At 36.7% G+C, this 24,936-nt stretch overlaps 1 protein-coding gene across 6 annotated transcripts in view; it reads left to right on the top strand.

Annotated features, from left to right (window-relative positions):
- HFM1 (helicase for meiosis 1) overlaps positions 1 to 24,936 on the top strand; it is a 96,113-nt gene that overhangs the window by 52,123 nt on the left and 19,054 nt on the right. For all 6 annotated transcript variants that reach the window (XM_058660890.1, XM_058660891.1, XM_058660892.1 and 3 more), the window contains 10 exons: positions 1,250 to 1,347; positions 1,432 to 1,563; positions 5,615 to 5,700; positions 5,936 to 6,019; positions 6,129 to 6,286; positions 8,710 to 8,813; positions 9,659 to 9,805; positions 20,786 to 20,866; positions 21,104 to 21,213; positions 23,077 to 23,159. In XM_058660890.1, coding sequence (XP_058516873.1) covers positions 1,250 to 1,347; positions 1,432 to 1,563; positions 5,615 to 5,700; positions 5,936 to 6,019; positions 6,129 to 6,286; positions 8,710 to 8,813; positions 9,659 to 9,805; positions 20,786 to 20,866; positions 21,104 to 21,213; positions 23,077 to 23,159 — 1,083 coding nt within the window. The remainder of the gene's footprint in view (positions 1 to 1,249; positions 1,348 to 1,431; positions 1,564 to 5,614; positions 5,701 to 5,935; positions 6,020 to 6,128; positions 6,287 to 8,709; positions 8,814 to 9,658; positions 9,806 to 20,785; positions 20,867 to 21,103; positions 21,214 to 23,076; positions 23,160 to 24,936) is intronic.

Here is a 24,936-nt window from a genome sequence, read left to right as displayed (position 1 = left end):
GCTCCACTTCTCCAGCTCCCTGCTTGTTGCCTGGGAAAGCAGTAGAGGTTGCCCAAAGCCTTGGGACCCTGTACCCGCATGGGAGACCTGGAAGAAGTTCCTGGCTCCTGGCTTCAGATCGGCACAGCACCAGCCATTGTGGTCACTTGTGAATCATCGAACAGAAGATCTTCCTCTCTGTCTCTCCTCTTCTCTGTATATCTGACTTTGCGATAAAAATAAAATGAATCTTAAAAAAAAAACACCTAAACTGTGAAATATAACTGTCCTGTCATATCTCTCTAGACAATTGACTGACTGTTTTTTTCTTAACCAGCTATCTCTCTGGGCTGGTGCTGAGGTGTAGTGGGTAAAGCTGCCACCTGGGGTGCCACCATTCCATATGCAGGCCTGTTTGAGTCATGGCTATTGCCTTTCTGATCCAGCTCCCTGCTGGGTTGCCTGGGAAGGTAGCAGAGGAAAGCCAAGGTGCTTGGGCTCCTGCATCCACATGGGGAACTGGGAGGAAGCTCTAAAAAGATATATTTCTATCTATTTCTATCTGTCTATCTACTAAGAGAGAGAAATAGCTGGAGAGAGAATCTTTTCCCTGAGAGAATAATACATGTCCAGTAATGTAAGTTAGAACTGAGTAATTTTCATATCAATATCTGATTAGGTAAATATGTAGTAGAGACAGGAAGCTAAGAACTGGGATAAAGCAGAACAGTCAACAAGGAAATGTTTGTTCCTAACAACTATCCCTTCAAATTTCTTGGTCTAGCAACTAAGCAACTAATATGCTACCGTCCTTCATTTATTGAATAAAATTTTCAGCACCAAAGTCTATGACTGGCATACTTTTACTTATTAAGCTACCTAGGCAATTAGTAAATATTTATTAATAATAAAAATTGTGTTATTTCCCTACAATGCCCTGGAAAGAGACAGTAGAGGTGAAACACTGAATGTGTTGGGGAAGAAAATGGTGATTTTAGATGTGTTGAGATTAAAGTGCCAGTTTAAGAAGTAAGTTCTGAGGGAAACAATAGTAGAGAAAAATTGAGTGAATAAAGAGTAAGAAATGGGCTGAATTTTTACGGGTTAGGGGAAAAAATCAATAATGACTTAAAACAGCAATAAGGCAAAATATAAATCATGTGTTGTCCCAGAAATCAAGAACAAGAATAAACGTAAGAAAGAATAGTTCAAGCAGTGGTGTCAAATAGTAGCTTTTAAGGGGAAATAATGAGATTTGTTTTTCTTCTAGTCTTATTCAGGCTCAACTAGGATGTATTCCCATTCAAGATTTTGCTTTGACACAAGATACAGCGAAGATTTTCAGAACTGGCTCACGAGTTACAAGATGTATGTTAACAGGAATTGTGAATTTTTGATTTTTTTCTAGTTTACTATTATATTGGATTTAATTTTGGAAATTTTTCTTTTTAGGGTTGTCAGATTTTGTCGCTGCTCAAGAACAGAAGTTTACCACCTTATTGAATAGTTTAATTTTGGCTAAATGTTTTAGGTGTAAACTTTGGGAAAACTCTCTACATGTTTCCAAACAGTTGGAAAAAATTGGTAGGTGCTTAATAAAGGCAGGAAGTTTTGTAATATCTAAAATATATTTTGTATTCCACACAGTAAAGAACATTCTGTGGTAATTATGAACTTCTATGAACCTTGCATTTGTAGGCCTATACAAAGTACTTGTATTTTATTTTTGAAAATCTTTCATTTTCAATTCTTCCTTAAATAATTTTATTTGAAATCAAGTGAATAGTACATGAATAAGTCAATAATAATTAATACCCTCATTTTAAAATTTGTTCTCATGCCAAGGGTAAACTTTTAAAAAAATTTTTTTCTTTGGACTGGTGCTGTGATATAGTGGGTTCAAAACCACCACTTACATCATTGGATCCCACATGAGTGTTATTTTAAGTTGTGGCTACCCGTCTTCCAATCCTGTTCCCTGATAATGGCCTGGGGAAAGCACCTAAAGATGGCTCAAGTGTTTGGTTCCTTGCAACGTACTCAAGAGATGAGGATGAAACCTCTGGCTCCTGGCTTCTGCCTGGCCCAGTGCTGGAAGTTGCAACCATCTTGCACTTGAGCCAGCAGATGGAAAATCTCTGTCCCTGTCTCTGACTCAATAACTGTGCCTTTTAAATTAAATTGAATAAGTAAACAAATAAAATTTATTTATGAAAACTAGAGTTAGGGGAACAGGCATAGAGAGACATCTTACATTTGCTGGTCCATTTTGCAAATGACCTCAGCAACAGCTTCTTCTTGGTCTATCATGTGGGGGACAGATCCCAAACAGTGTTGGGCCCTAGTTGATCTGTTGGTTCACCCATCAAATGGCCACAACAGCTAGAGCTGAGCTGATCTGAAGCCAGGAACCAGGAGCCTCTTCTGGGTCTCCCACAATGGTGCAGAGTCCCAAGACTTTCGGGACTGTGCTGCTTTGCCAGGCAACAAGCAGGGAGCTGGATGGAAAGTGAAGCAGCTGAGATATGAACCAGTGCCTTTATGGGAATCCTGGTACTTGAAGGGGGAAGATCTTCCAGTTGAGCCATTGTGCCAGCTCAATAGTAATTAGTTAACTATGTAATACTTTCTTTCACTTTTATTTTATTTGACAGAAAAAGAGAGAGCACAGAAATGAGGAGGTAGTGAAAGTACACCTCTATATTTGCTGATTCAGTTCCACAGTGCCTATAATAACTGCAATGGGACTGATCCTGGGAGTCATAAACACAATACAGGTCTCCCATGAGGTGACTGGGACCCAACTGCTTGCAGCATTAGCTCTTCCTGCCAGGGTCTGCATTAGCAGCAAGTTGGAATTAGGAGCTGGAGTAAGCTATAACCAACCCAGGCACTTCAGTATGTGTGCATACTTATGTATGCAAATATCCTAACTGGCATCTAAAACAACATATCAAATTCCCACTCTTTACTTTTTGACTATCTTGTATTTTCAATGGCAAGGTCCAGAATTAGCAATCTTGGCTGATCCTAATTAATAACAAATTATTTATAATTTTACCCTTGCTTTTTTTTCAAATACAATAGGATTTTAGAACTAATCTTTATAAAAATTCTGTAGATAAGACTGCTTGATGATTTCCTATCTATTAGGTATGCACTGAAAAACTCTAAAAGGATGTCATTTACAGCAACTGGGATTGGTGAGGACTCTTAAAGTTTCCAATTTGGTAGCCCTGACTTTATGACCTTATTGCTTCTTAGTATTCTAGAGACCTGTTATACCATGACTGACAAACTTGGTAATTTTATTATTTGTATACATGTTGAGGACATTAAAATTTATATAATGGATTTTTTAGGAGTCATCTGATTATTCTTTTGCACAAATATCTCAACAGTTTTGTGAGGATTTAAGTACTTTTTATTCACATGAAATTTAAAATCAGTGGGGTGGCAGAACCCATTAACTACATGGTAGGAAGCAAGACTTTTAATTTGGGAAGTTTTTTTATTTGAACATTAAGAAGATAGGAATTTATGGAAAATCTTGAAATTACGTTAGATCATTAAAAATAAATTTCACTATATTTGTTAAAGTCAGCCATTCTTTCTAGAATATGTCAGTTTAGGCAACCATTGCATTTCATCTCTTCCAGATTACCAAATATTAATCTATTTTTACACATACTCAGTACAGGTAAGTAGAAAGACACAAATATTGTCCAGAAAAAACACTATAGAAAAAGAGAATCAACACAGAGAAAGTTTTATTAACCTTAGTAAAATAAAAAAAGACTACAAATTGATTTTGAACAGTAGCTATAAACTACAATGTTAAAAAAAAAACTGAGAAAAAATTTTGAGACAAAATTGAAATGAACAATGTCTCAAGAAGATGAGTAAAAGAAATTTACAAGTCTAGTGGTAGATACAAATATGGAAATAGGAATGCCACATTTTCTCCTTTAATACATTTGCCCTAGGTGTAATCTTGACAGATATGTTCTATTGCAGGATTTGGATAAATTCATTTTTTAGAGTATAGAAATTTACTGTTCCACCTTCTGAAAGCATAAAGAAAACAGAAGAGGTCCAAAGATGAAAATGAACTTTAAAGAACAGTATAAAAGTCAATGAGGCTGAAGTAATCAACAGACAAAGGTAGTAGGAAATTAGTTGGAAGAGGTAGGCTGTAGAAAAGTCATATAGACAAGGAAGTTTATCTGTAGTATTGAAAGTGCCACCTTCCTCTAAATGCAATGGAAAAGTATTGAAACTTTTAGGAAACAGAAATAAAATTAATTTAGGTCCAGAAATGAAACTACAAAGACACAATCATAGCTTCATGAAATAATATTTTCATCTCTGAATTATGTTGCCTTTCTCTCAAACATAAATATAAAAGTACATGCCTTTTGATACTAGCCCTTTGGATAACGTATTTAAACAACTTCGTTTGTGTATTTTAAAAAATGATACTAGAAAATAAGTCTTTGGCAGTGGGGGCGGGCAGGTGGGGTTTGGCCTAGTGGTTAAAATCCCAGTCAGACACCCTGACAGTCCCCTGTCACAGCATCTGGGTTCATAGCTGAGCTTCAGCTCCTGATTCTAGCTTCCTCTAATACAGAGACCCTGCCAAGTGGTAGTGATGGCCTCAGTGGTGATGTCCTGCCCGGTGTAAGGGGACTGCATTGGGTGGCCAGCTCCCCGGTTTGGCCGTAGTCCAATTCTGGCAGGTATAGGCATTAAGATAGTGAACCAGTAGATCCAAGCATTTCTTGCTCTCTCTTTCTCTACTTGAATCTCAAATAATAATTTAAAAATGTTTATTTAGCTGCAAAAGGTTTCAAATCCATGCATACAAAGAATCTTCAAAATTTATAAGAACTGTATTATTATGAAAATGCATGCATTTCAAAAGGTTTTTTTAGTATAAAAACAGTTATATTTAATATCATTTTCCATGACGTTTTTAAAATTTTCTGATAGTAAAACTAAGGATTGAGCCATCAAGTGGACCAGAGTTCTTATAAAATGTTTATTTTATTTAAATTTGAAGAAACTAAATTGGTTATAGTTGAATGATGTCACAAGCCAAATAAGTCTGTTTGTTTTGCTGAACTAATATACTTAATACTGAGTACTTCATAAAGCAAAGTTGATTTCACACACAGTTATGGAGGTTTAAGAGCATAGCATCAGTGTCTACTGTGTCTGGTTTGTGCCTTACAGCAATGGCATGACAATGATAAAAGAGTTTTCTTGACAAGAAAGGAAACAAGAGACTAGATAGAGATTTGGTTTGTTCTTTAACCCATTCTCTTGGAAACTAACCTACTATTGCCAGACCAACCTATTTCTCAAGACTAGTATTAATCCATTTCTAGGGTGATCCCCAGTGACTTCATTACCTTCCACTAGGCCCTACCTCTGAAATGTTCCATCACATCAACAAGAGTACACTGGGTATCAGGCCTCTGGTACACAAACATTTGGGGAACACATTCAAACTGTATCCAAACCAAAGGAGTTATTTAATTGATACTTACTATTTTTAAATTAGTGTTATTGAATAACTAGTGATTTCTTTAAACATGGATTATTTTAAAAGCTATTGTTTAACTTTCCATAGGTGTAACATTGTCAAATGCCATGGTAAATGCAGGTTTGACCTCGTTTAAAAGAATAGAAGAAACAGATGCAAGAGAACTTGAGCTGGTATTTAATATTTAATTATTCCTGAAGTCAGGTAGCAACCTGGCTTCTCTCTGAATTCTGAGCTCTCAATATTATATTTACTTCTATTAAAATTATTTCCCTTTTTTATAATTATCAGTATTTTAGCCTACCAAAATTCTAAGTAATAAGTATTATATTAAAGGTATTTTAAAAATGTATTATTAAAATAATTCTCAGTGTTGTAATATAAAAATAATTATGTAAATGTGTTTAGGTTTTAAGTAGACATCCTCCATTTGGAACCCAGATAAAGGAAACTGTGACACATCTACCAAAGTATGAACTTGAAGTGAAACAGGTAAATATTTTTGTTTCCTAAATACTATGGGTGTCTTCATAAGTAACATTAGAGCTGAGTAGATGTTAAGGTTATTTTTAAACACTTGTTTTTCCTGTCTTTTTTGAAGATTGCAAGATATGGTGATACAATGGCGGAAATACTAGTGACCATTACATTAAGAAATTTTGAACAACTACAGACTAAAAGAACAGCACCAGATTCTCACTGTATTACCTTAATCATTGGTGATGCAGATAATCAAGTAGTTTTTAAGCACAAAATTATGTAAGTATGGAAGTGATGATACTTTTATTTTACTTTATTTATAAGCATATACTGTAAAAGAAAGCTTCCACTGAAGAAAAGAGTAATAAAAATCACGATGGGATAATTAAACAATATTTGGATAATTTCTCTATATTAACAAAAGCATTAACATTGGGTCTGTTGTTTTCATTGTCTTTTTTTAAGATTTTTTTTTTTTTTATTGGAAAGGCAGATATACAGATAGGAGGAGAGACAGAGAGGAAGATCTTCCGTTCGATGAATCACTCCCAAGCAGTTGCAGTGGCTGGAGCTGCACCAATCAGAAACCAGGAGCCAGTATCCTCTTCTGGGTCTCCCATGCGGGTGCAGAGTCCCAGGGCTTTGGGCCATCCTCAACTGCTTTCCCAGGCCACAAGCAGGGAGCTGGATGGGAAGTGAGGCTGCCAGGATTAGAACCAGTGCGCATATGGGATCCTGGCTCATTCAAGGCAAGGACTTTAGCCACTCAGCTACCATGCTGGGCTCTGTTGTTTCGATTGTTATGTTAATGTCGAATGAGTTAAAAATAAAGTGTGTTCCCAAAATCTGAAATGAGTGAATAAATAACGATTTAGAGACTTTTTTGCTGATGTTCTCCAGTCACTCATGACTTTATTACTCTTTGGGCACTCTTCTTGTATTCGGTTTGATGTGTATTTACAAGTTAAATCCAACAAACTACCACAGCTTCATTGTAGGATCCATGTAGCTAGATCATATAGATAAATAAAGTATTCTCCTTTATACCTTGTTTCCTAGCATGCCTTTTTGTAATTTTTATTTAAACATTTTTTCAAATACTATTTTCTGCAGAGCAGGCACCATGATGGAGTAGACTAAGCCTTTTCCTGTTTCACCAACATCCCATTTGGGTGCCAGTTCTTGTCCCAGCTGCTCCACTTCCCATCCAGCTCTCTGCTTGTGGGCTGAGAAAGCAGTCGACGATGCCCCAAAGCCTTGGGACCCTGCACCCATATGGGAACCCAAAGGTAGTTCCTGATTCTTGGCTTCAGATCTACTCAGCTCCGGCCATTTTGGCCATTTGGGAAGTGAACCAACAGATAAAAGATACTTCTCTCTCTCTCTGACTTTTCCTTTCAAATAAAAATAAAATAAATCTTAATAAATTTTCTATGATTTTCTCCTAAGCTGTCGTAGGCAAATTCTACGAATTGCTATCGTTTTGACCACTTAGTAGGTACAAATATTGAATTATTTAATATTTACTTGACACTTATGCTATCATCATCTATACATTGTAGAGGAGGAAACAGAAAAAGAGAGCTTTAGTTCTTTGGCCCCAGTCATGTGGCTAGTTAATAGCAAAGTGTATAGTTGAATCAGCATTTCAACTTTAGGGACCTGTGCTGACAAATTGAGGAATAACAGTGACTCTGAAATGGAAATGTTTTATTGTTGTCAGTGTACTAGAGGATACCTTCATGCAAGTCTCTTAAAGTTACTGCAGTGATTAATGGGATATCATGTTCACTAGTAACTGTACTCTTCTAATTAGCTAAGGTACATTTATAGAGAATCTGCAGTGTTTGGATGTTTGGTCTCTGTGACTGCCAATGTGGCTAAACAAATTCAGTCATAAAATTTGTTGCTAGTTTGTGATTTTTTTAATAAAAATAATTTCAAATCAATGTAGAAGATACTACTGAAATAGTTCTCCCCAGTCATTGTAACTTGTGTGTCGCTAGCTTGCAGTGGTAGTGAACTTTTGAGCATGCTCATGTGGTTTTTTAATGGCAAATACATATACAAGGTGGACTGGAGTCAGTGCAACCTTGAATCAACTGCATGAATGATCTTCAGAATGTAGGAAATGCTATTATGAAAAGACTCTTCATGTATTAAAATTTTTACTAAAATAAATTTGTCTTTTAATTCTATACTTCCATGAGCTTTTAAAGAAAAATTATCTGTTTTCCTACATTTGAAAAATAGAACAAAGAGATAGAACTCTGATTCACTCCCTCAAATACATAAACAGTAAGAACTGGGCCAGTCTGAAGCCAAGAACCCCAACCCTAACCCATCTAGATGGCAAGGTCCCAAGCACTTGAACTTTCGTCTCTTACCTCCTAAGGTGCACTAGCAGGAAGCTGGATTGTACGCAGAGTAACAAAGACCTGAATCAGCACTCTGACATGTTAGATGGGCATCCCAGACAGCTGCTTAACGCACTGCACCACACTGCCCACATCACCACATACTTTTGAAGTTCCCTCTAGTAATGAAAACTGTAATCAGGACATTTCCCTCCTCAAAGTTTGATGAAATAGTTTTCAAGAGTAGATCTCATTTCATTATGAGAAAAGACCTATCTTGGGAATAATTAGAAATATATTATTTTAATCCTTGGTTCACTAAACTACATATTACATATTTTTCAGGGATTCTGTTTTGCTAAAATCTGGAAATTGGACTAAAAAGATTGATGTGAAGAGAGCTCTTAGATCTGGAGATCTTAGCGTAAATTTAATTAGTACTGATTTTGGTAAGTTAATGAAAATAATGAGGACATGAATGTGAAGTGTGTAATAGCACTTAAAATTTCTTTATGCTGATGCAGGAAAATAATGAAACTTATATAAAATAATATATGTGATTATATTAAACTTTAGATGTATATTTGAATATATAATTGATGGACTGTAACAGGACACTATAATAGTAATTTCATCAGTTCATTTATACATATTTTAGTTTTCTGAAATAGTTACATTTCAGTTATTTACATTTATTATTTATTAATATGTATTAATTAATATAATTAATCATATTAAATAATTGATTAATATAAACATTAAATTTGAGTATTTTCAGTTGTTTATTCATCACTATTTTAAAAATTTTTAATTATTTATTTGAAAACCAAAATTAGACACACACACACACACAGAAAAAGCGAGGGAGAGAGATGGAAGCTTCCATCTGTTGGTTCCTTCCCCAGATGGCTGCAGCAGATAAGATCAGGCCAAAACCTGAACCCAGAAGTGTCATTTGAGTTTCCCGTGGGCTGGCAGGGCCAGAACTTAATGCTTCCTCTGCTGCACTCCCAGGTGCATTGGCAGGGAGCTGCATCAGGGGTAGAGGAGCCAGAACTAGAACCAGCACCATATGGGGTGCTGACAGTACAGATAATGGCTTAACCTGCTGCATCACAACACTGGTCCCATTTTTGGTTTTATGATAATGATTTATAGATTTTCATTTGTCACATTTCTTAGCCCTTATAAAGCCATTTTAATTTTCTGAATGATTTAACTGTAGAAGCTATAATAATTAAAGAGATAAATAAATGGTTTCATGTAAACATTTGTATGCTTTTTATTTTCCTAGTTGGACTTGATATTCAGCAGAAATTCTCAGTCCTTTACTTAAAATCCAAGAGCTTTGAAAATCAAATAATTATGGAGAGAACATCAGAAACAGATATTTCCTATTCTAAACATTCTGCGAAATCTATTGTAGCAGGACCCAATAAAGGTAAATAGTGCTGTTAATTCCGGTTTTGTATTAAAGCACCAGTGTAGCTAGCAAGGATAACTAGTGCTATAATACTGTTTCACTCAGATTGTGGATACTATGGAATTAGATAGTTAGGCTTTATACTAATTACATTAATAATGTACAGTAAGACTTCTGTCATAGTATTTATTCAATTGCAGTGATACTTGGAACATAAATGATTTCTTTACTCTTGATACATATTATATTTATTTTCACTAGACATTACTCTTTTGATATGTATTATCATATGTATTTTCCCTTAAAAAAAGACATTTGTTTGAAAGTCAGAATTATACAGAGAGAGGGAGAGACAGAAAGAGATTTTCGATCCACTGGTTCACTCTCCGGATGGCAGCAGTGGCCAGGGCTGGTCAGACTGAGGCCTGAGCCTGGAGCTACTATCACGTCTCCCACATGGGAGGCAGGGATCCAGGTACTTGAGCCATCTTTTGATGCTTTTCCCACACCTCATTTTCCCTTTTTCATTAACACTCTATTCTCACAGCCGTTGTCAGTGGCGGAGACAAAATGAAATACAAAAATATACAGATTTGATGAAGCAAACCAAGATTAAAAGGACTTTTTTTATTATAGGAATTTTTAAACATACACCAAAAGGCATGTATACTGAATCCTCAGGTATTCATTATCCACCTTTCTCAGTGATCAGTATGTGGTTGACATTGTTTTATCTGCACTTTTGAATTTCCCCTTCCACACCTTTTTTTTAAGATTTATTTTATTTTCATTGGAAAGTAATATTTACAGGGTGAAGGAGAGACAGGAAGATCTTCCATCTGCTGTTTCACTCCCCAAGTGGCTATAATGGCGGAACTGAGCCGATCTGAAGCCAGGAGCCAGGAGCTTCTAGGCTTCCTGGGCAGGTGAAAGGTCCCAAGGCTTTGGGCCATCCTCTACTCCTTTCCTAGGCCACAAGCAGGGAGCTGGATGGAAAGCAGAGCAGCCTAGACATGAACTGATGCCAATATGGGATCCCAGTGGATGCAAGGTGAGGATTTAGCCACTGGCCCAAAGTTCCAGGCCCATAAAGCAGTTCTCTGGGGCTGATGTTGAGGCCTAGCAGTTAGGACTGCTACCTGCAATGCCTGTCAGGCTGGTATCCCATATGGGCACCAGTCAAATACTTACTGTTGTATTTGCGATCAGCTTCCTGATTATTGACCTAGGAAAAGCAGCAGAAGGCTTAGTGTTTGAGCCTCTGACATCCCTGTGGGAAGCTTGAATGTAGCACCTGGCTTCTGCCATTTGGGGAGTGAACCAGCAGATGAAAGATTCTCTGTCTCTCTCTTTCTCAAATAAATACATATTTTTTAAAAGGAAAAAAAAGCAGCTCCCCTTGTGGGTGCATGCCAGATGGAAGGCTGCATATTTGCTCACCAAAATCATATTCTGTAGTACTACTGTCATATCAGTCCTAAACTGAAAACCAGCCATAGTGCCTCAGTGGTTTGGTAGATAAGTAAATTGTGTTATGTTGACCCAATGGAATTCTACTGGGGTTGGGAAAGATTTTTTTCTTTTTTTAAGTGTTTGCTTTTATTTATTTGAAAGAGGTGATGTGTATGTATGTGTGAGAGAGAGAAACACTTGCATTTTCTTGTTCCTCTTTACATGGCTGTAATAATCAGAGCTGGGCCAAGCTCAAGTTAGGAGCCTGGATCACCGACATGCATAGTAAGGAGATTATACTATATGCTATATAATATAATATACATAATAATTTTATGTTATTTATAAAGACAAAAAGAAACACAGGATTTGAGTTAAAGAAATGTGGATTTTGACCTTCCCTCTCATGCACGCTACCTGTTGGTGATTTTTGCAAATTTGTTTTTCTGGGTTTTAATTTCCAAATCTGAAAAATTCTTACTAGTGTTCAACATTGCTTTTCACTTCTTCAAGCAAAAGCTTGTGCTTGAGAATAATGCTTGCTTAAATGATTGTGAGAAAACATTTCTATACACTTTTTCCTCTGTTACCTTCTTTCTCAAAGGCAACTAATTTTCATAATCTTTTCCTTGCCTTTCTTTCTATCTTCTAAATGTTGGTGTTATCCAGACCTCCTATTTTATCTTGTACATTGTTTTCCTAGATGGTCTTGTTCATTTTTATAAATATAAAAAATATATATACATATATATAAATGTCACTTTTAATGCTAATCACATCCAGATTTACAGCTTCTGCTCAGTCGTCTTTGAGCTCAACTTCTATATTAAAAGATCTACTAGAGCCCTTTACTTGTTTCTTAGGCTACAAAACTGAACATTTCAACATCTGAACTTTCAGGTTCTCTCCCTTTCTGTCTCTGTTCTTCATCCACCACATTAATTTCTCTTCTGACTTTCATTTCAATGAGTAGTACTGGTTCTTTACACATGAAGTTGCTCATCCCCAAACTAGCAGTAATTCTTGATTATTCCCTTTCCCTTAACTCCATGTCTAATAGATCAGCATTTCGCTTCATTCTGGGTCCAAATTATATATTGAATGTATTACATTAGAGGCCTTCAGTAAGTGTTGTCTGTTAAATGAATTTAGAGAAATACCTATTTAAATGCTTGTTAATAATCAAATAAAGTACTTTCTAAATGTTGACAGTATTGATTCTGTATTATCTTTCTCTTTTGACAGAAGTGTTTCCCTTTTTTCTTAGTGGAAAAAAAACTCATGGTGTATGTATTTCTGTGAAATAGAAAAAAGGGTTTCTGTCCTGATCTCAGTAATCCTTCCTATTCTTCCTACTAGCATGAACGTTGTGTAAGGGCAAAAATTCCCCTGACATTTTGCACAGCCCTGTGAAAAGCAGGTGAAATATATTTTGTATCGGACAAATATAATGTTTATCAAACACATATTTTTAATCTGTGTAAACACCTATCCCGTGTCATAGGAATTTATGCACATTTGGATTTAGTAATCTGATTTTTATATGCAAAAACAGATAGTTTTATCAGTTGTAACAAAAAAGGTGCTTCAAAAATGTATAGAAATAGAGTTTAAAAATAAGTGTATTTTTGGTGCAAAAATTTCAAAACCTATGCATATGAAGAGTTTTCAGAAAGTTGATGCAATTGCATATTATGAAAAAAGTGGTACCTGTGTTCATTTTCTTTCTCAGTAACTGAAACAAAGAAGAGACCATAGATTTGCCCTGTTAGAGTTGTAACAAATTTGGTCTTTACAAAAAACTCCAAATTTCAGGTATTTGTATCTCTTGTTAGACCATGTTACTAAATGATACAAGCTGATACAGATGTACCTTGAAACCTGTGTTAGTCTAAAACGCACTTTTAGTTACACCTCTCCTTCTGAGCATTAGGGATTAGCTGCACGGCACACTGTAGGGTATCCACTGCTTGCATTCCTAATCATGTGGTTGACTAGAAGCAGTACATGCTGCCATTTCCTAGCATCACAAGAAAGTGATGGCACCACATATCACTAGCCTGGGAAATCAAAGCTTTCATTTAGTTTCTATTGAATGTATAATGCTTTCTGAACACAATAAAGTGAAAACAAAAATCCATCGAGTTGGAGTATCTTAAGTCCAGGTTGCTTCTAAATGTGTTTGCAAGTACAACAGAAGTTTTAATATTGTATACTATTGAATGATAGGACTCTATGTAAGAATAGACATATGCATATTAGTGAGCATAGCATAATTAGAAATTTTTTCATACTTACTACAACTTTTAAAAACATGTCTTTTTTTTCATTTACTTGAAAGAGAGAGAAAAGAAAAGAGAGAACTCGATCTTCCATCCCCATGTTTGCTCCCTAAATGCTTACAACAGCCAATCTGGGCCAGGCCAAAGTTAGGAGCCCAGAACTCCGTCTAGGTCTCCCACCTGAGTGGCTGAGACCAAAGGCTTGGATTATCATCTGTTGCTTTCCCAGAATGCATTAACAGGAGGCTGGACCTAAAGCAAAGAAATGCCTGCCCTTTCCTACAGAGTTTTGAAAACATTATTTAGTGGTAGGTGGTCTCTTGAATATTCATGTAGGGTTAAGGTTTAAAGAGATACATTTTCATAGAATTTGAGAAGAAATATTTTGTGTTATCTTTAACAGTGAGAAAATTTTAGTTGTAGAAACAAAAATTAGAATGTTTTTTTCAGGCTAATTCTTAGAATATGAAACCTAGTCATTGAGACTTCTTATCCTTTAAACACATTATGAGAAGCATGGGTTTTCTTTAATTTGAAGAAAATTGATTTGTCACTAATACATTAATTTGTGTTTGCTGTGACATTCTGAATATGAAAAATATGCACTAAATTGAATGCAAGGATAAAACTATTGTTGGGCACTTTGGAAAGTGGCATATTTAAATACTACTCAAAATTTAGTCTTCTTTATATTCTTTGTTGTACTTGTACATTAAGTTGCAAAATCAAGGACTCCACCAGTATGATTAATAAACCGAATGAAAAGAATATCATTTAAAAAGGGTAAAGCCATGATTAGCATAAATCAAGAGCTACAGAAGTCATAGCAATTTCTTTTAGAAATATTCATTTCTAGTTTTCACACACCAAATTATTTGCCTTTATAATTGCATTGTGAGTCTAAGTATGACAACTTTAGTTGCTATCCTGAATTCTTTTTTCATACTCTCTGATTCGTTAATAAGTTTACTTTAAATATCTGTAACTGGGGGCTTTAAAAACATATAACATGACAAAATTATGAAATTTATTTACATCTTAAATTATGATAGAGGTAGAATATGAAAACTGCTAACTTTAGATATACCTAAGAATCTATCTTGGGCTAATTTTCCTTGAGAATCTTATTTTTTTAAGTTTCAATCTTTGTAAGCATACATTTGTTAATAAGACAAAAATCAAACAATTCTCAGGATGCAAAGGGTGGGATTAGGGGAGCACTTCTAATTATAGAAATACATCAAAAAGTTTTTGGTGCTTTTGTAATATTCATATGTTAGATTCTATACAAACTTATATACAGTTCTTTTTCCTGGCAAAATGTGCCAATTATATTTTAAAATTTCAAAGAGCTCTCAGAGTCTTATTAAACTTCCAGATCCTGGTTAATTTTCAGTACCAGGAGCAAATATATTCAGATAATCATTATGCACCATCTTGTGGCAATGTTTAGAAATACATCCTTTTATAGAAATCCTTGGATTAAGAGAGATTAAAGAGCTCCATATCCCTTATTGCAAAACAACTTGAAAGGCATTTCCTGCTAGTAGTCTCATTCCACTAAACAATTAGTTCCTTTTTTAAATAAATAAAACCTTTGGAAAACTAAAGCAGTGGGTGTAACTAGGAAGTCAGAATGGTTGAGAGATAAGGCTCTGGAGTCATTCCTGGTGAGCTCGAATCAATTTGCTAGTTATTAACAGTACAGTTTTGAGCCTGTTATTTAACTTCTGGGACAATTTAGTTTCTCACATGTAAAATGGAGACACAGTAGTCATACTTTATAATAGACAAATGACCAAGAGTGACCAGATATTTGAGATCAGTGTGGATTATGTGAAAGTCCAAAATAAACAAACAGAAAGTACATGTAAAGTAACAGAATAATTTAGAAATGTGAAGCAACATAAAACCTTAATTAAAAATTAAATTGCAACCGTAAAACGGAATAGGATGCCATAAGAAAGAAGAAGAAGCATAGGGAAGTAAAAACTGATTTGGCAGGGCCATTGTTCTGGCAGAGTGCATAAAGCCGCTGCCTGTGAGAATAACATTCTGTGTGGGTACCAATTCATGTCCTGGCTTTTCCACTTCTTTTTGTTTTTTAACTAATTAATTTATTTATTTTAAATGATTCTTACATAGTTGATCAGGGTGGGAAGGATCAAAGGTAAGAGAAAAGTGGGTGTGATCATTGTTTCCAGGTTTCTATTTCATTTTTCTGTATCTGGGGGAAGGGAGGAGTCAAGAGGAGAAGCCACACTCAGCTTCCTACCTGCCCCAGATGGGGAATGGAAAACCCAGTATCGATCCAGGGTGCTGGTATGGCATACACTCTTGATAGAGAAAAGGAATAGTACCAAAGGCAAATGTGAAGAACATCCAAGTAAAATGACAGCAGAGGACTAAATCAAACAATGAACAACCCATTGCTAAAATGACAGGACCAATTTACCACATATCCATATTAACGCTGAATGTAAGTGGCTTAAACTCATCAATCAAATGTTATAGATTAGTGGACTGGATCAAAAACTGAAACCCATCTATTTGTTGCATTCTGGAGACACGTTTTACCAACAAAGAGCAGCGAAAACTGCATCTCATGGATTTTGATGTTCTTGTTTTTATTTTCAGGTCTTCAAAACAGTTTTTTGTGATAGTAAATCTTTCACTGACTCTAAAGTCATACAGTAGCAGCATTTTTTTCAAGACAGTTCTTGATTTTCATTTCATCAGCAACAAATTAGTCATTCAGTAACATGCTATTTAACTTCATGGCATTGTAAATTTGTTTTTCTTCCTGTTGTTGATTTTGTTTTGTGGCTTTTCATTTAAGGGGATGTATAGTGACTGTGTGATGGAGACTATCATATCCAGATGTGAGGATACCATGCACTATGCATCTCTACTTCCAGACAAAGATGGACTCCCAATGAAACTGTTTACTGTATCTTGACAATAGGTTGCTGGACTCTGCCATTGTCCAAGCCCACAATGTCAGGATACACTTAGACAGCAGAATGATGGACTTATGAGTGTTGATGATGGCAGCTACTATGTGGTCTTGCTTTATTTTTGTAAATCACACAAGACACCAAAATGGATTTAGACAGTTTAATACTTACCTAGACAGAAAAGCAAGATCAAGTTGATATCAACTGTTCACATCTCTAATCCCACAGAGTAGCACTGAACTAGAGGGGCCAGATAACAGTATGAGTAGTGGGTTGCTTTGCTTTTGAAGAGTAAACTAGCCTACCGCTAGACAATTTGATAGCCTGCAGCTATACTTGAAACGGACAGTGCTTCATGCCTTTGGGATCAGGGAGACAATGAGCAACTGCCCTATGGCAATTTTAGGAATTACTTAACCTTTCTTAGTTGGCAAATAATCTGATGAGAGTTAAAGCCTTTCAGCTAGAGACCATTAGGAAGACACCTTTATTTGAGGAAAGATGGACTTGTTTGATGAAGCAAATGAAAGCAAACAAAATAATAGATCACCTCAGCGAGTTGGGAGGAGCATATTATAGAATTTCAGCTTTTTCTGGGTGATTCTCTAGGGCTTATGAGATGTAGAGTTCAGTGTTAGATTGAGTGCTATCATAAAACAAGGTATGGAATATTTTGCTAGATTTTGTTTTGTGGCAGGAAGGTTTAAAAACTAGTACTCATCTGTGTTAGCCAGAAGAGGGGGATGTTTCATTATTTTTTGTGGTGTCATCTATTTGGGGTATTATCTATAGTTTGAAAAATAACTACATAGTCTTCTTACCTCTGCTACTGTTAACACAGAGTGGCCTTGTTTGAGCAATTTTTATAGTCTTTAAAAAAGAAGATATTCAACTGGAAGCACTGTAGCACTGTGGTTTGGATAACTCCATCTGCCAGAGACTTTTTTATACTCTATTGATATCTGATACGTTCATCTTCTCAGCCTTCGAAGTGACCTGGCTGTTGCCTAATAAATTCATCACCTTGTACATTTGCCTCAGGCTGCAGTTATCCATTGCCTAGATGTGTCATGACTTGGAAAGGTTGACTAAAGACTGGAACTGGAAATGAGTGAAGGACCAAGACAGGCTGTCTGGATTTTCAAAGCTCTCCACTACTTCCAGCACTTCTAGTTTACATCGAATCTACGCACCAGCAAAAATAAGCCAGTTTGGTTACTATAGTCTGTGGTTCACTTTCTTTTAGTATTATGTCCTCATCTTTTTCTGATCCCCTTTTGAATCTAGAACCCGTCTGTCCTTCAGGGACCAGTTCAAATCTCTCCTTTTTCCATTGTTTCTAACAAGAACTAGAGAAAAAACTAGTTAAAATATAATAGAAAAATATATATATTTGGATGTATTAATTTTAGATGGAGATAATCAAGTTGGAAGAGATCTTTCTTTGATTTCATTACCAAATTTCTGTATTCCTAAGGCATTGACTTCTATAATATGTTTTTTTAAGGATTTATTTATTTTTATTTGAAAGTCAGATTTACAAAGAGAAGGGGAGACAGAGAAGGACCTTCTATCTGCTGGTTCATTCCCCAAGTGTCCACAACAGCCTGAGCTGAGCCAATCCAAAGCCAAGAGCCAGGAGCTTCTTCTGGGTCTCCCTTGCGGATGCAGAGTCCCAAGACCTTGGGCAGTACTTGGCTGCTTTCCCAGGCCACAAACAGGGAACTGGATTGAAAGTGGGGCAGCTGGGACTCAGTCCGGCATCCACTGGGGATTCTGGTAGATGCAAGGTAAGGATTTAGCCACCAGGGTACTAGGCCAGACCCAGGCATTGACTTCTAACATCTATTAAATATGTATGCACCCATGTTCATCAGGTATATTAGTCTGTACTCTTTCTCATTGTATCTCTATCTGGCTTTGGTATTAAGGTGATGTTTGCTTCATAGAAAGAGTTTGGAAGAATTGCTTCTCTTTTTATTGTTTTTTAATAGTTTGTGAAAACTGGGGTAAATTCTTCTTGAAACCTTAATAGAATTCATTAGTGAAGCCCACCAGTCCAAGGCCTTTCTTTGTGGGGAGAGATTTAATTACTGATTCTATCTCTGTCTTGATTATAGATCCATATTACCGAACGTAATATATAGATTCAAATACAACCCCAATCAAAACCTCAACATTCTTCTCAGAAATGGAAAAGACACATAAATTCATCTGGAAACACAAGAGACCATAAATAGTTATGGTCTCTTTTGAAGAACAAAAAAAACCCCACTGTTTTGAAGAACAGAAATCAAGCTGGAGGAATCACAATTCCAGACCTTAAGACATACTGCAAAACAGTGGTCTGGTACTGGTACAAATAAAGAAGGAGGTCAATAGCCCTCACATGTACAGCCAAGTAATATTCAACAAGAGAAATGGAAGTAACCAAGGGAAAAATGTTGGTCTTACCGACAAGTACTATTGGGACAATTGGATAGCAGCTTGCAGAAGTAAGAAGCAAGAACCCCCCACGTTCACCTTATATTAAAATAAACTCTAAATGGATCAAGGACTTAAACTGTAGCTAGAATCCACCGAACTATTAGAGGAAAGCATAGGAAGCACTCTCCAAGATATAGGCATTGGTAAAGACTTATAAAAGTCACCAAAAACACAGGCAGTCAAAGCCAAAATAAGCCAAAATAAGCAAATAGGACGACACCAAACTAGGAAACTTCTGTACAGCAAATGAAATGATCAACAAAATGAAGAAACAACCAACAGAATGGGAGAAAACCTTTGCATATTAATGATAGGGGACTAATTTCCAAGATTTACACAGAGCTTCAGAAACTCAGCAACAGCAAAACAAACAACCCTGTAAAGAAATGGGCAAAGGAAATGAGCAGATATTTTTCATAAGAACAAATTCAGATGGCTAATAGACATGAAAAATGCTCAGTCTTTCTAGCTATTAGGGAAATACAAATAAAAACCACATTGAGGTTCTGCCTAACTCCAATGGAATTGGCTTACATTTAGAACTCTACTTAACAATACCTAATAGCATGAATGTAGGGAGAAAAAGTTTCACTATTATTGGGATGTAGAGCGACTATAGAAGTCAATGTGGAGAGTGTTAAGACAACTGAAAATTGATCTACTGTATGACCCAGCTATCCCACTCCTGGGAATATATCCAAAGGAAATGATAGCTGCATATGAGAAGGTGACCTGTAATCTTGTATTAACAGCAGCACAATCTACTTTAGTGAAGACATGGAAGAAATCCAGATGCCCGTCAAAAGAGGAATGGAAAAAGAAACTGTGGTACATCTATTTCATGGTAAATACTACTGTGGTGCATCCTACTCAGACATTAAAAAGAATGAAATTCCACTGTTGGCAACAAAATGATTCCAACTGGAGATCATTATGCTTACTGAAACAGGCCAATCCCAGAGGAATAAATATCATGTACTCTTTCTGATAGAAGGCAATCCTGATGCAAAATACAAGATCAATAGATGTATAGATAAACATGTATATACATATTTACATATTCATAGGTGAATACAAACATTATACAGTTCCACCTAGAAGAATTGTATAACAGAGACTAGCAAACCAGGAAGTAAAGATACATTGTAGTATACATGTCTACTCCGGAATGAAAGGAGGAATCCTAATGAAATTGTTAAATGTATTTTGACAATAGTTTGCTGTACTTTCTACCATTGACTATACCTACAATGTGATGATACACTTAAATACCCGAATGATAGACCTGTTGTTGAAGGACTATACTATTGTAACAATATAAAGGAAATCAGTGTGGGTTGAGGGGAGTTGGGGGATTGAAAGGGAAATCTCTGAGACTATGAAAGTGTATCTTGGAATTTTCTTAATTTAATAATATATATGATATTGTAGCTAATGACTGTTATTAGTTGTGCCATTGAGGTGTCATGTAACTTGCTTCTTTAAGGATTCTGGGGCTTAAATATAAATTAAAAATTTTAGAACTCCACTCTCCTTCTTGCCCCATTCATGGCAAAAGCTCCTAATGTTCTGCTGTATTTAGCTCTATTTAAAGAAGAGAGGTTGAGAGGAGAAAATAGGAAGCTAGATCTTTGTTGTTAACTGGGGATGATGGTTAACAGTGGTATAGGTACTAAATATTATCAGAAATATATTTTTTAAACTTTATGGGTTAACATTTGAGTAAATAAAATCAATCTTTTTGTACTGTTTAAAGAAAACAGACTAGATAAAACTCTATTAAACTCATAATAATAAATAAGTTGTTTTTCTTAATTTAGGAATGACTACTTGCAAAAAGCCTGGGAACCGAGAATGCAATCATCCCTGCAAAAATAAACAAATGTGTGGACACGACTGCTGTGAGTTCCATTAAATAAGTTTATTTCAATCAAGAGAAACTGAAGGATGTTTGATGAATAGTAGTGACATTCTAATTATCTATATATGATACTTATGCAGCTTCAACTGTCAAAAACTTTTTTTTTGTGGGCATCATTTTTAAAAGTAAGCATTAGATTTGAAAATTTTAAGAAATTTGGCTTTATATGAACAATACCTGAATTTTAATCTGAAGAATCTGAAATTTATTTTCATAGGTAAAACTGGAGTTGCACAGAAATCAGAAATTAAAGAGTCAACAATTTCTTCATATTTATCTGATTTAAGAAACAGGACTTCATCTCTTCCTCCAGTTAAAAGGCTCAAGGTTACATTTAGTACATTTATTCCTGTGTTCTCTATATAAAAGTATATAAGTTCTTTGTTCAGGGTAACAAGTAGGTAAATACCTGCAGTGTAATTTAGAATTAATTACTCGTGGATTGATTAGGAAAGCGACCATTATTTATAATCAGTCTTAGATCTACATTTGCAATATATTTATTTAGCTACTTCCTTATAAACATTTTATTTATTTATTTTAATCCAAGAATGGAGAAAATGAGAAGATAGTTGGCAGCTAAAACTGGGCACTGCTGTACTTTCCTGGCTGGAAAATGAAGTTGATTGTGATTCTTGCACCTAAATGCAGACTGAACAGGAGCCTTTATAGTGATGGAATGAATTTTATTGCTTGGCGGTTTATTGCTAACAGACTTAACTTAAGCCTAAGTCATTGTATCCCAGAAAAGTCCTTTTCTAAGACTTTTATGAGGGTGAAGATTCTTAAGTATAAAGCTAAAACAAGGGGAATGTAGGAAAATATAAGGGAGCTATATGAGGCTTGAAATGGACATCACCTTCTTTGAAAATAACCTATATTTTACTTTGCTTCATTATTTTCTTCTCTTCCTTCACTGTTTCCTTTCTTGCTTCCTCCCTCTTTCCCTCCACCCCATATTCTTCCTTCTTTCCTTTTATATTCAGTGAGCACCAAGAATATGTCAGGGTGTTAAAATATGGTGATTAAATCGTTTTATTTCCAATCCTCATAGAATTTATAGTTGGGTGAAGGATACAAATAACAGGTCTTTGCAGTATAGTTTGATGTGAGTTTGTGGCAGAAATATAAGATGCCTGAGTTTTGATCGAAAGTGCCTTCAGTTCAAATTTGAGAGGTCAAAAAGGATTCCTGAGAATTGAGAATTCAGGCTAAGTATGAAAGGGTCAGGTGCTAGAATGGTGATGTGGAGGGACAGATATTCCAGCGTAATGAATATGTAAAATCCCAGGGCTTGGAGGAAAGATAAGAGATTTTTAAAGGAACAAGTAATAAGTTGTGTTTTCAGTTCGGTTATAAACAGAAGAATATACAGAGATGAAGCTGAAGAGGGAAGGAAGAGCTAGATCATGCAAACCTTTTTGCTATTTCAGGCATTTATCCTTGATCCTGAAAGTATTGGGAAGCCACTGAAGGGCTTTAATCAGTGACATGAATTAGAATTGCATTTTGTAAAGTTCACTCTGGTTGCAGTGTAGAGAAGGGATTAGAGGATGATAAAATAAGAACGGAGGGACTCATTAGGGGATATTTTGCAATAATCTAAGCAAAGTGGAGTAGGAAGTCAGTAGCAAAGGGGAGATACAGCTGGACTTAAAATATCTTTCAGAGCTGGAATCAACCACCTTAGTACTTGAGCGGTAAAGTTGACATGTAGTCAAACTGATGCCCAGCTTTTTCACTTGAGGAACTAGGAGAAAAGCTGAGCTTTTCTATGGTTAAAAATGCTGAAAGGAATGCAAATTTAGAGAAGTAGATTCAGGATAAATACAGTTCTGTAAATTCTGAGTTTAGAGGCCTGCAAATGTCTATGTAAAGATGTCCTACAGACAGAGGGATATAACTGAAAATCAGCAGAGAGAACTAATCTAGAAATACAGATCTGAGAATCATTCACTTGCAGAAGTCTTAGGTGTACATAGATTTGAGAGTATAGAGTATGCAAAGAAGGTGGCCTAATGAAGAATGCCAGTTGTTATAAAGGGCCTGAGAAAGAGACAAATTGCAGAACAATTCTTAGTTTCTCCTAATTTATTGGCTTCTGAACTTTATGTACTAGCAGGAATATGCTCATGGTATGTTGGATTCAAATGAAATCGATAGTTGAACTTATATATTTTTCATTAATAGATGCAGATGAATAATAAATCACAAAGTGTGGACCTTACAGAATTTGGATTTACTCCAAAACCTTGTCTATCCAGTATATCAAGGTAAAAATATATTAATGTCTAAGGTAAAATACTCATTTTGAAGTCTGTTCTGTGTGATAACCACTTTTTCAGGGAAAGGCAGTCATTGTCCATGCACAGCTTGTCACTATAACCATTTAGTTTCACAATGAAGCAGTGAAATCAGGATTTCCTAATCTTTCTTACCTGTATTTGTTTAGAACTGTAGAGTTATGAAATACATAAGCATTCATTGAATCATCTACAGTTAGCAATCATTAAATCATCTCCTTCCTGGGGAACTTATGCTTTATACCACCACCTCAGGATCTCTCTTCCTTCTAAACTAAGTGACGAGAGTGTATTTACTGTATTTTAAAAAGGAAAATAAAAATAAATAAATAAACAAAAAGGGAAATCATCCAAGCTGGCCAGAGGAACAGTGACTGCCACCATTCCTGTGCCAACCCATGGGCACGACGGGTTTGGATCGAGGGAGGGCTAGGAGCATAACTGGTGGGGCATGTGGGGAACTGGGAGCTCACCTCTAGGCAGGTGGAGTGAACCTGGGAATTTCCCCATGTACTTGATGCTGTGTGAGGTGAGGCAAGCAGAGGGGAGAGCCCCGGGTCAGCACGCTGCTCTGGTGAACTTCAGTGGGTCTGGTTCTTAGGCGTGTGGAGGGGCAAAGCACCAGGCCAGCTCATGTACCAGGAGCTTGGGACTCTGGTGGGTAGAAAAATCTCCCAACGAGCACACTACCCACTGGGCTTTCAAAGGCTTGGCTGGAGAACCCCAGCGCTTCTGGCACAGGGATTGTGAATTGATTAGGAAAAGGAGAAAGGGGATACGGGGTAGAGAGGGGCACCATAAGAGTATGTTGCAGGTGAGGAATGACTCCTGTGGAACTCCCAATGACAAGGCCACTGTACTTGCAGGTAAGTGACAGAACCTGATGGTTTTGAGAGGAGAGGCTAGAAGACCTTTTTGGGTCAGACCAATGGACCAGAACACATGGGAGACCTAAGGTAGGCATGTTAGCACGGAACACTGCTGACTACCACACACCAGCCCACATGAAGCTAGGGCTGGGGTCCTTTCTGGCAGGGCTAGATCCCAGTGTCTGACAGTGTATATCAGAACAAGGGGACAGGTCACATTAGGCTGGGCCATGACACTAACCAGCATGCAAGAGAACGTGGGGGATGTGTGGGCCTAACCCTGTGGAATTACAAGTCCCACTGGTTAGCATAAGAGTTGAGATGGTGATGGGCTGAGCTAAGCCTGACCATGGAACCCGCCAACACTCATGGGTACTGGGGCTGGGAACAGGTTGGGCAGGTTCAGGCTGCAGCACCCGCATGTTCATCCTAAAACAAGGTGTGGGGCTGGCCAGCTGCAGCATCCAGCAGTTCATATAAAGGCTGGGATAGAGGGAGTAGGCTATGCTGGGTAAGAGTCTAGCACCCACTGTCATGCATGAGATCTGGGTCTGGGAGTGGATCGAGTGGGGGAACTTGGGAAACTACCCTAGTGGGTCATAGATCCTGCTGGTAGGCACATGAGCCAGGCCTGGGGTTCAGACAAGCTAGGAAAGGTAGCTACAACTCTTGTCAAATGTGTGGGTTGGTTTTAGAAGAGGCTGAACTAGGCAGGGCCGAGCAAGCCTTAGCTCACTGGCAAGTGCAGAAAACAGGCTGGAGCACAGGTCGTGCCAGGCTAGGCTGTCATATCTGCCAGTTTGCATGAGCCAGGGTTGGGAGAAGATGTAGCAGGGCCAGGTTCCAGCACCCGCCAGCAAGAGTTGGGACTGGGGGAA

The sequence above is a fragment of the Ochotona princeps genome, chromosome 2 (genome assembly GCF_030435755.1).
Source record: "Ochotona princeps isolate mOchPri1 chromosome 2, mOchPri1.hap1, whole genome shotgun sequence".
NCBI classification, from domain to species: Eukaryota; Metazoa; Chordata; class Mammalia; order Lagomorpha; family Ochotonidae; genus Ochotona; species Ochotona princeps.
The sequence above is the reverse complement of the archived record's forward strand: the minus strand, read 5'-3'. Positions and strand labels throughout refer to the sequence as shown.